Below are 12,189 nucleotides of genomic sequence, written 5' to 3'. Positions count from 1 at the left end.
TCCTTTATTTCTAAAGCTCTAGTATATAACTGAGCACTGTACTTTTAGGGGATCATAATATGAATTAGATATGACCCTGATCCTTGCGGTGGAGGGAAGCCTGAAGACCATTTGCCACCTTAGGGGCATTTTGGTGCCAGAGGTCATGGACTCTAGGGGATCATCCTAGCCTAGGTGAAGAGAAGCCTGAAGAATCTATTTTCCCCCCATTGGGGCCTTAGACTCCTTTGGTATGGGGATCAATGGGAACCTTCTCCTTTTGGAGAGGGTCCAAAGACCCAAGCCCCTAGCTCAGTTTTTGCTCTGCACTGGGTAAATTGGAGAATGGACCTCCGGCTTATGAATAAATATATATATATATATATATATATATATAGTTCCATACAGTAATGGTAAAGGTGGCTTTGTTCAAGTGGTATGGGGAACAATTTATCCATGAGGTAGCAGAATAACAATTGTAGCTGGTGGCAGTGATAGCGTATGTGGCTATTGTACAAGTGTAAGCCTTAGCAGCCACAATATTAAATCAGCATTTGACAACCGGTATATCTGTGCTACCAGTGGTATTGGGTGATTGTAGTGAGGCACTCTTTTTCTTAAGAAGTCTTTATCTTTTGTACTGTTCTACATGGACACTCTTGTGGTCATCTGTTAGTTTGGAGTAATGGTATGCAGAGTTTATTTCTTCAGCATCATGCTTCCTGCTGTCACAGACCAAGGACAATTCTTCCTCAAATTTGGTGGGAGAAGTCATTATTATTATTATTATTATTATTATTATTATTATTATTAAATTATTTCACGTGTTTGGATTACTTAAGCATGATTATGCTATATCAAACAGAACAATTGGGCAAATTAGGCAAGCAGGTGTGTTAGGGTTAAAGTGGTTACTGTGGTTCTGAAAAGCTTGTCATATGTTCTGCCAGAGGTGTGTATGCATGGAAATGATCAGTAGTGGTGGAAGGAGTTACAATATATTCCTACATAAGAACTGTCTGCTGTAACTTACCATTTTTTAAAAAAAAGAGCATTGCAAAATGCAACTAGATAGTAATTGTATGAATGAAGAATCTTGATCCCATGTTTATTGTTTCCTAGAGACTTGGGGTCTATTTACTAAGACTTGGAGAGAGATAAAGTGGAGCGAGATTAAGTGGTCTATGTACTAAGTGTTTAAGTGCAAAAGGAGATTTATGGTATACTTACCATGGTTAAATCTCCTTCTGCGAGGTACACTGGGTTCCACAGGGAATACATCAGGGTGTAGAGATGGATCTTGATCCAGAGGCACCAACAGGCTAAAGCTTTAGAGTGGTCCCAGAATGCATTGCGGGGCCTCCTCTATAATCTCGCCTCCAGCCACTGTGAGCTAAGTTTTGTTAACCAATCCAATGCGGAAGCAGATAAAAGAGAAGGCAGATGTTAGTCACATAAAACCACATTCTCATGACAGGAGAAGGGACTAGCGGCTAATGCCATACAAACCCAAATAACCATCAGGGTGGGTGCCCTGTGGAACCCAGTGCACCTGCAGAAAGAGATTTAACAATGGTAAGTCTACCATAAATCTCCTTTTCTGCAGCGGAGTACACTGTGTTCCACAGGGAATACATCAGGGATGTCCTAAAGCAGTTCCTCAAGGGAGGGATACGCCTTAGTGGGTAAGAGAACCGGGTGTCCAAAGGAAGCATCCTGGGAGGCGGAAGTATCAACGGCATAGAACCCCATGAACGTGTTCACTGAGGACCACATAGCCGCCTTACACAAATGTTCTGCGAATGCGCCATGGCGGGATGCCCAAGAGGGTCCAACAGACCGAGTAGAATGGGCTTTAACAGCAGTAGGAGCTGGAGGTCCAGCCCATGCATAAGCTTGTGCAATCACCATTCTAATCCATCTGGCCAAGGTTTGCTTAGTCGCAGGCCAGGTATGTTTGTGAAAACCAAAAAGTACAAAAAGGGTATCTGACCTCCTAATAGAGGCAGTCCTCTCTATGTAAACACTGAACACAGAGAGCCCGTAACACATCCAAAGACTGCTCTTTGGAAGACAAAAAAGAAGAGATGAAAGCCGAAACCACAATCTCTTGGTTAAGGTGAAAAGATGACACCACCTTAAGTAAATAACCAGGGTTAGTTCAAAGTCATGGTGAAATATCAGAAAGGGTGGACGACAGGACAAAGCACCTAGCTCTGACACCCTCCTAGCATAGGCAATAGCCAGTAGGAACAGGACCTTGACCATGAGCCATTTAAGGTCCAATGACTCAAGAGGTTCAAATGGAGACTCTTGCAGGGCATTCAGAACAACAGACAGACCCCATGGAGCCACAGGAGGGACATAGGTAGGCTGAATCCATAAAACACTCTGAGTGAAAGTATGAACATCAGGAATAGATGCAATTTTTCTCTGAAACCAAACCAACAAGGCAGAGATATGAACCTTGAGGGAGGCCAGATGAAGGCCTAAGTCCAGGCCTTGTTGCAAAAAAGCCAGAAGTCTGGAAGTACTGAATTTGTAAGCATAGTAATTCTTAGCAGCACACAAGGTGAAGTAAGAATTATAGAACCTATAATAAATCCGCACAGATGCCGGTTTGCAGGCCTTCAACATAGTTTGGATAACCACCTCGGAGAATCCTTTGGCCCTCAGTAGTAAAGCTTCAAGAGCCATGCCGTCAAAGCCAGTCTGGATAGAACACAAGGGCCCTGAACGAGGAGGTCTAGGCATTGAGGAAGTAGAAGAGGACACTCTATCGATACACCCTGCAGGTCTGAGAACGAATGCCGTCTAGGCCATGCTGGAGTGACTAGAAGTAGCATTCCTCCTTCTTGTTTGAACTTCCGTAGTACCCTGGGCAGGAGTGACACTGAAGGGAACACGCAGGGCAGCTAAAAGTTCCATGGAATTGCCATAGCATCCACAAATGCTGCTTGAGGATACCTTTTTCTTGATCCGCAGATCGTAAATTTGTGATAGCGTTGAGACGCCATCATGTCTACATCTGGTAGGCCCCACTTGTTCACTAGGAGTTGAAAGACTTCCTGATGAAGACTCCACTCTCCAGCGTGCACGTCCTGATGACTGAGGAATCTGCTTCCCAGTTGAGGACTCCCGGAATGAACACTGCCGATATTGCTGGCAGAAGGCGTTCCGCCCAACAAAGGATTTTTGACACTTCCATCATTGCCATATGGCTTCGAGTGCCGCCTTGATGGTTTATGTATGCCACTGTGATGGCGTTGTCTGACCGTACTTGAACAAGCCTGTTCTGTATCAGAGACAGGGTAAGAGACAAAGCATTGAACACTGCCCGCAATTCCAGAATGTTTATCGGGAGGAGTAATTACGCCATGGTCCACCAACCCTGGAAAGAGTGTTGCTCCAACACTGCACCCCAACCCCTCAGACTGGCGTCTGTAGTCAGTAGGACCCAGTTTGGGGATACAGAAGGGACGGCCCCTGCTCAACTGCTGGTCCTGTAGCCACCAGGTCAGTGACAGGCAAACCTCTGGAGTCAAGGAGATCATGTGAGGCCTGAACCATGGAGGCAGGCCGTCCCACTTGGAAAGGATTAACCTCCGTAGAGGGCAGGAATGGAATAGAGCGTACTCTACCATGTTGAAAGCTGACACCATGAGGCCTTGTACTTGCATCGCAGAGTGTATCGACACTCTTGGGCGAGAGAGGAAGTATCTTGTCCTGAAGTTTAAGGACCTTCTCTGGAGACAGAAACAGCCGTTGACTGTGTATGTCCGGTAGTGCCCCCAGGTGCACCATGCTCCGAGCAGGGACCAGCAAGGACTTCTTCCAGTTGATGAGCCACCCGTGAGCTTGTAGGAAGTTTACCATCAGTTGTAGATGACTGAGGAGGACATCGTGGGAGTTTGCCAGAATCAGCAAATCATCCAGATACGGCAGGATCCTGACTCCCTGGCGATGGAGATGAGCCGTCATCATGGCCATAACCTTGGTGAAGATCCAAGGGGCCGTGGCCAGTCCAAATGGCAGAGCCTGGAATTGATAGTGAAGATTGCTAATAGCAAACTACAGATATTACTGATGCGATATGGCAATTGGCATATGCAAGTAAGCATTTGCAGGTAAGCATCTTGTATATCCAGGGATACCATATAGTCTCCGGGTCCATGGCCAGTACAATTGAGTGCAGTGTTACCATACAGAACTTGGACACTCTCACAAACGTGTTCAGTGATTTGAGGTTGAGAATAAGCCGTAAAGACCCATCAGGTTTCGGGACTAGAAACAGGGTCGAGTAGTATCCTCTGCCTCTCCGGGACAGAGGTACTGGCACTACCACTCCTGTATCCAGGAGGGAGCACACAACCATCAGTAGAGCTTGCGCCTTTAATGGATCCGAAGGGATAACCATTGTGCAGAACTGGCAAGGAGCATGTCCATTGAAAGAGACTGCATACTCGGGAGTGACAGCTTCTTGCACCCATGCATATGAAGTGGTCATTAACCAGACCAGGATAAATCGTAGAAGTCGGCCCCCCCACCCTGGGATTCCCCAGGGGGAAGCCTGTCCCATCATGCAGCTGGCTTGTCATGAGAAGCAGCCCAGGATTGTTAGGCCTTGGGCTTAGTGGTTGTTGGGAGCACAAGACAATCTTGGGTATGCCTAACCTTCGCTTTCCCTTATGGCCGAAAGCAGGGAAAAGTGGTACCATTTGCCTTCTGTGCAGAAGGAGTAGCATTTGGGAGAAAGGCAGTCATAGTAGCCACCGATTCAGACCCAATTTTTAATTAGGTCTTCCCCAAATAAGATGCCCCCAGTAAAAGGGGAATACCTCCAAGGACTTTTGGAGTCCAAGTTTACCATCTATGAACTCAACCACAGAATACGGCGAGCCAGGACAGACATATTTGACGCCTTGGCAGCCAACACACCCGCCTCATGGGACGCCTCCTGGTATAGAAAAAGGTGGCATTGGTATTGTGAGACTGGGAATGTCTGGCATTGTCAGATATATCCTCGGACAGCTCTTCCTCTAATGCCTGATCCAGTCAATAATCTATTTTGCAGCCCCAAGAGGACACAATCGTGGCCTATTTACAACACCCGTAAGGGCATCCCTCCACACGCTTATCTGTCGGTTCCTACAGTGAGGGGACAGTGGTGAGAGGCAGAGTGGATGACACCCGATTGGTGACACAGGAGTTCACTAGCAGTGAATTACCTACTTGTTATATAACTCTGTAGGAGGAGGATATTGAGCTAATGCCCATTGTAGACAGGGGGAATGTCTTCCCTGGATTAGACCAGGGGTCTTGTCTGATGTACACTTGATGGTCAGATTGCGGTAACAGAGTTTTATTTACCCTCTGACGTGTGAACATATCAGTTTGCTTAACCACAGTAGGGGAATCCTCTTATTAGTGATTTGTAGGATTTGCTTCCCAGTAACCACAAGGGCAGTGGTATCTTTAGCAATGGAAAATTCTTGTCAGAAACACCTAATATAGGGACTATAAATATCAGAGAGTTTATTGGATAGGGAGGAGGAAGCAGCCCGCTCAGATGACCAAGAGACACGAGAGTGACCTGGAATAGGGTTTTGCCTGACCAAGGAATGAGTCATACGCTACAACCCATGAGGCAAAATTTTCCCGCCCAAAGTGGAGTAACCATGGGGACATCAGTGACTGTAATGTTACAGGTTGTCCCAGCGGGGGCATAAAGTGTTCAACTAGAGAACCCAGTAAGTTTGAGAATGCAGCCCAGGTTGGCTCCTGATTGATTGCCTTTTCCCCTATGCTGGTCCTCACCACCGGATACTATGGAGCCTTATTAAAATGGATATTTTACTATCCGACGTGCTCCCATGCCCTGGTGGATATAGAGGGGTCCCTGCTCTGTCACAGTGTCCACACCAGCGTCGCGGTTCGTCTCCTTAAACCGTGACCGGAACACGATTTAATGGCAGGTCCCGCCTGGGGGACCCACTTACCTCCTCCCTTAGTAGCAGCCACGCGATCCAGGAGATCATCTGCGGTGGTGTGCTTAGGAACCGGAGCGCCTCCGCCGCAAGTACCCAGGAACAGAGCCAGCAGGAGTATGCAACGCTGCTGGGGAGGTGATGGAGCTGCAGCACAGTATGTCACACTGACATATGAAGTGCTGCAGCCCTTGAAGTCTTCTAAAAAAAAAAATCCAGGACTGCCTAGCGCAGCATCCCTGTTAAGTGACCTGCTTCATGCAGGCACCAACTCTAAAACTGTGCTCATAGTGCGTGGAGGCAGGGTTATAGAGGAGGCCCCACCACAATGCATTCTGGGGCAGTCTAAAGCTTTAGCCTGTTGGTGCTTCTGGATCAAGATCCATCTCTACACCCCAATGTATTCCCTGTGGAACACAGTGTACCCAGCTGCAGAAACATCCAATTTACTAAACCCTGCTTAAATCGATGAAGGAATTGTGTATTGTTTTATAGTGTTCTAAATATTAATATTTTCTTACAGTGACAATGCATTGCATTAATGTGATGTATTTTATGTTGTGTTACATTATTTTTATCTTTGTATTTTAAACTATCTTTACTTAAAATAGGAATCATATGGGCTGAGATCAAACAGATGTGGGATGGAGGACTTCAAGATTACATCCATGACTGGTGGAACTTAATGGATTTTGTAATGAATTCCTTATATTTAGCAACTATTTCCTTGAAAATTGTTGCATATTCAAAGGTACAGTACAGATATTATAATTATTTAACCTTTTATAGCTATAGTGAAAATGAATTAATTTATTCTTAAAAGGTTAATGACTAAATTTCACTCTATTGCATTTCTATTTTCTAATGAGGTGTACTGTGATCTGAAACAGTATTTAAACAGAAGTATAAGACTATACTTGACCTAGTAATAACAAATAATGAACCGGTAATATCAAATATTAATGTTAGGGAGCCCTTGGCAAACAGCAATCATAACATGGTCACATTTGAAATAAGTTTCCAGAAACAGCAATATAAGGGTTCAACTAAGACTTTCAATTTAAAAAAAGCCAATTTTACTATGCTTAAGCACTCACTAAAGGAAATAGGGGGTCATTCCGAGTTGATCGCTCGCTAGCAACTTTTTGCAGCGCTGCGATCAGATAGTTGTTGCTTATGGGGGAGTGTATTTTCGCTTTGCAAGTGTGCAAACGCTGTTGCAGCCAACGGCACAAAAAAAGTTTTTTGCAGTTTCTGAGTAGCTCTGTACTTACGCAGCCGCTGCGATCACTTCAGTCTTTTTGGTCCCAGAATTGACGTCAGACACCCGCCCTGCAATCGCTTGGATACGCCTGCGTTTTTGCAAACACTCCCAGAAAATGGTCGGTTGACACCCATAAACGCCTTCTTCCTGTCAATCTCCTTGCAATCGGCTGTACAAATGGATTCTTCATTAAATCCATCGCTCAGCAATGATCCTCTTTGTACCCGTACGACACGCCTGCACATTGCGGTGCATACGCATGCGCAGTTTTGCCGAAATTTAACCAGATCGCAGTGCTGCAAAAAGTTGCTAGCGAGCAATCAACTCGGAATGACCCCCATAGGGCCTAATTCAGACCTGATTGTAGCAGCAACTGTGTTAGCAGATGGGCAAAACCATGGGGGTCATTCCAAGTTGATCGTTCGCTAGCAGTTTTTAGCAGCCATGCAAACGCTATGCCGCCGTCCACTGGGAGTGTATTTTAGCTTAGCAGAAGTGCGAACGTTTTTATTGCAGAGCACCTGCAAAAAATTGTTGTGTAGTTTCAGAGTAGCTCAAAACCTACTCAGCGCTTGCGATCACTTCAGACTATTATGTTCCGGATTTAACGTCACACACCCACCCAGCGTTCGCCCAGCCACACCTGCGTTTTCCTTGGCACGCCTGCGTTTTTTTTTGCTGCTATGATCAGCTCTGAATTAGGCCCATAGATTGGGACCATTTTTTTTAAAGGAAAGAGCACTGCAGAAATGTGGAACACATTTAAAACGTTGGGGGTCATTCCGAGCTGATCGCTAGCTAAAAATGTTCGCTGCGCAGCGATGATGCAAAAAAAATGGCACTTCTGCACATGCGTATGCGGCGCAGTGCACACGCACATCGTACTTTTACAACGGGCGAAGTATTTTTACACAAGGTCTAGCGAAACTTTTCAGTCGCAATGGCAGCCGCTGAGTGATTGACAGGAAGAGGGCGTTTCTGTGTGTCAACTGACCGTTTTCAGGGAGTGCACGAAAAAAATGCAGGCGTGCCAGGAAAAATGCAGGCGTGGCTGGCCGAACGCAGGGCGTGTTTGTGACGTCAAATCCGGAACTGAACAGTCTGAAGTGATCGCAAGCTAGGAGTAGGTCTGGAGCTACCCATAAACTGCACAATTGTTTTTTGTAGTCGCGCTGCGATCCTTTCATTCGCACTTCTGCTAAGCTAAAATACACTCCCACAGGGCGGCGGCTTAGCGTTTGCACGACTGCTAAAAACTGCTAGAAAGTGATCAACTCGGAACGACCACAGTTGCTGGACAGATTTACGCAGAAGTTCATTCCCATGGGCAGCAAAGGTAAGAGTACCAAGTTTAAGCCGATGTGGCTATATAAAAAAGTAAGGGTCATTTAATTTGTTTAAATCTGATGGAAATGTGGAGTCCTTCCACTACTACAAGGAATGTAACAAAATATGCAAACAGGAAATCAGAGCAGTTAAAATTGAAAACGAGAAAACAAATTTCTAAGGAAAGCAAATCAAACCCCAAAAAGTTTTTTTACATTTATCAATGGAAATAGGGTAAAAAAATACAACATAGGACCCCTAAAAAGTGAGCTAGGACAAATGTTAAATGATGACAATGAAAAAGATAGAGAAATTGAAAAAAATATTTTTTATCAGTATTTACTAGAGAGGAATAGCTGGTGGGAACAGAACATGAAAACAGTATGGATAATGTCCAGATACTTAAAACTTGTTTTCTCTTACGTCCGTAGAGGATGCTGGGGTCTATATTAGTACCATGGGGTGTAGACAGGTCCACCAGGAGCCATTGACACTTTAAGAGTTTAACAGTGTGGGCTGGCTCCTCCCTCTATGCCCCTCCTACCAGACTCAGTTTATAAAATGTGCCCGGAGGAGCCGGTCACAGCTAGGGGAGCTCTAAAGAGCTTCTTTAGTAAAAGTTTTTTTTAGAGTTTGTAATTTTACAGGGAGGCTGCTGGCAACAGCCTCCCTGCATCGAGGGACTGAGGACGGGGGAGCAGTGTCGCCCTGCGCGGTCTGAGTCACTGTCTCCGCTGACTGGACACTGAGCTCCAGAGGGGATAGATCGCTCCCCGCCGGAGGGGAACGCTTACCCCGGCATCATGACGCCACCCCCTTGCAGAGCTAAAGTGTGGAGAGTGAGTCATCGGCTCCCTGGCAAGCGGGGAGCCGATGTGAAGATGGTGGCTACAGGGTAGGGAGCACAGTACTGACTGCGCTCTGGGGGCTCAGCTGTACATGGTGCGGCGCTGTGAGGGGCGCCCTGAGCCGGCGCCTTAACCCTACACTGACCAGAAAGCCTGTCGGGGTCCTCAGATCTCAGCCAGCACAAAATCCTCAGGCCAGTCTAATCTTGGAAGAGCGGGAAGACAGCGCCATTAAGGGGGCGGAGCTTCTACTCAGAGTGGACCGAGCAGCGTTCAGCGCCATTTTCTTGCCTGCAGACACGCTGCCTGTGAAGAACAGTCCCTCCAGAGCAACTCCAGCTATCTGTACAGTACCAGGGGGTTGTAGAAGGGAGGGGAGGCTGTGTATAGACTGTGTCACCTATTAAGGGACACAGTCAGTGCTGTTTAAGGGTCTCCCTATACCTGTGTAGCGCTGTGTGTAGGTTGGCTCCAATCTCTGTGTCTCTCTGCCATTCTTGGGGGGAAACTCTGTCTGCTCTGTACCCTGTGTGTATGTGGGGTGTGCAAGCAACCATGTCTAGAGACTCTGTCTCATATGCTGCAGAAGATATATATTCTCAGGAAGATCCCATCCCATGTAATCAGGATTGCATTGTTGTAGCGAAGATCCCGGCTAGGGAACCGGAGTGGTTAGCCTCTCTTAGGGGGGCTATTTCTCAGATTTCTGAAAGGGTTGCAAGGACTGAGCATGCAACTCAGGTATTGCAGTCCTCTATGGCAGTATGGTCCGATATTGCTCCCCCTTGGCCATTTGCGGTACATTCTCACAAACGTGCTCTTGCCCAAATTATGCAGGATGACACGGATACCGATTTTGGTACAGCAGACGGTGATGGGGATGTGTCAAGGGGGACGGCATCACTTGCTAAGGGGGTGCAGTTGATGATTGAGGCCATGCAGGATGTGTTAAATATTTCTGACACACCTCCTGAGCAGGTTGAGGAGGCTTTTTTCACAGACAGTAAGACAGCCCCTATCACCTTCCCTGCTTCTAAGGAATTAAATGGCATTTTTTAAAAGGCCTGGGAAAACCCGGAGAAAAAATTCCAGATCCCTAAAAGGGTTCTGGTTGCTTTTCCCTTCCTGGAGGATGACAGAAAAAAAATGGGAGTCCCCGCCTTTAGTTGACGCCTCTGTTTCCAGGCCGTCAAAACAAGTGGTTTTACCTGTCCTAGGATCTACCACGTTGAAAGACCCAGCGGATCGCAAGGTGGATGCTACGCTCAAATCCATATACACGGCTTTAGGGGCGATACTGCGGCCTACTATTGCCTGTGCATGGATTTCCAAAGCAATAGCAAAGTGGTCAATCACTCTGCAGGAGGACTTGACTACGATGGATAAAGGTGACGTTGATTTGTTTTTACGTAACATATAAGATTCTGCAGGGTTTCTGGTGGAATCCATGAATGATCTGGGTTCCATGGCTGCGTGGATCTCCTCCATGTCCGTCTCAGCTCGCAGGGGTCAATGGCTGCGCCAATGGTCTGCGGATGTGGAATCCAGGAAGAGTGTGGAGAGCCTACCCTATATAGGTTAGGCTCTGTTTGGGGAGGCGCTGGATGCGTGCATTACCACAGCTAGAGCGGGTAAGTCTCCTTTTCTCCCCTCAGCTGCACCATATACATTCTCCCAACACGTCTCAGTCCTTTCGGCCCACTAGGACTAGAAAGAACAAGCCCTCTCACACCTTCTTTAGAGGTGGTCATGCCAAATCCAAAAAGCCTGCTCCCGCAGGTTCCCAGGACCAAAAGCCTGCTTATGGTGCTTCAAAGTCCTCAGCATGACGGTGGACCGCACAGCCTGGAAGTAGGTCAGGTGGGAGTGAGACTCCGGCATTTCAGCCACATCTGGGTGTCGTCCAGCCTGGATCCCTGGATAGTGATTATCATGTCCCAGGGGTACAGGCTGGAGTTTCAGACTCTCCCGTCTTACCGATTCTTCAAATCAGGCTTGCCGGCTTTGCCGGCAGACAGAGCTATTTTACTGGACGCTATCCGCAAATTAGTATTGTCGGAGGTCATTGTTCCAATTCCACCTCATCAGTTGAACAAAGGTTACTATTCAAACCTTTTTGTGGTACCGAAGCCGGATGGTTCGGTCAGGCCAATTCTGAACTTGAAATCATTGAACCCTTATCTCAGGGACTTCAAATTCAAAATGGAGTCTCTGCAAGCGGTTTTCTCAGGACTGAGGAGGGGAAGTTCCTGGTGTCCCTGGACATTCATTTGCACTGTTAGACGATCACTATCAGTTTCAGGCACTGCCATTCGGTCTCTCCAGAGCACCGAGGATTTTCACCAAGGTGATGGCAGAGATGAGGGTTCTCCTCCGCAAGCAGGGGGTGAACATAATTCCGTATCTGGACGACCTGCTGATCAAGGCATCGTCCAGGGAGAAGTTGTTAAGATCCATTGCTCTCACGATGCATCTGCTGAAGGAGCACGGTTGGATCCTGAACCTTCCAAATTCTCATCTGGAGCCGACAAGGAGGCTGTCTTTCCTGGGGATGATCCTTGACACGGAGGTGCAGAGGGTGTTTCTACCGGTGGAGAAAGCATTAGTGATTCAAACAATGGTCCGGGATGTCTTGAAGCCGGCCCGGGTATCGGTTCATCAGAGCATCCGCCTGCTGGGGAAGATGGCTGCCTCCTACGAGGCTCTGCAGTACGAAAGGATTCATGCTCGGTCCTTTCAACTGGATCTCTTGGACCAGTGGTCAGGATCTCACCTACATATGCAC

The 12,189-nt window shown here is 47.0% G+C and overlaps 1 protein-coding gene across 2 annotated transcripts in view; it reads left to right on the top strand.

Annotated features, from left to right (window-relative positions):
• The window catches only part of TRPC4 (transient receptor potential cation channel subfamily C member 4), a 576,236-nt gene that overhangs the window by 514,598 nt on the left and 49,449 nt on the right, over window positions 1-12,189 (top strand). For both annotated transcript variants that reach the window (XM_063951858.1, XM_063951857.1), the window contains exon 5: window positions 6,578-6,717. In XM_063951858.1, coding sequence (XP_063807928.1) covers window positions 6,578-6,717 — 140 coding nt within the window. The remainder of the gene's footprint in view (window positions 1-6,577; window positions 6,718-12,189) is intronic.

The sequence above is a fragment of the Pseudophryne corroboree genome, chromosome 2, assembly GCF_028390025.1.
Source record: "Pseudophryne corroboree isolate aPseCor3 chromosome 2, aPseCor3.hap2, whole genome shotgun sequence".
Lineage (NCBI taxonomy): Eukaryota > Metazoa > Chordata > Amphibia > Anura > Myobatrachidae > Pseudophryne > Pseudophryne corroboree.
This window is presented reverse-complemented; position numbering and strand designations above follow the sequence as displayed.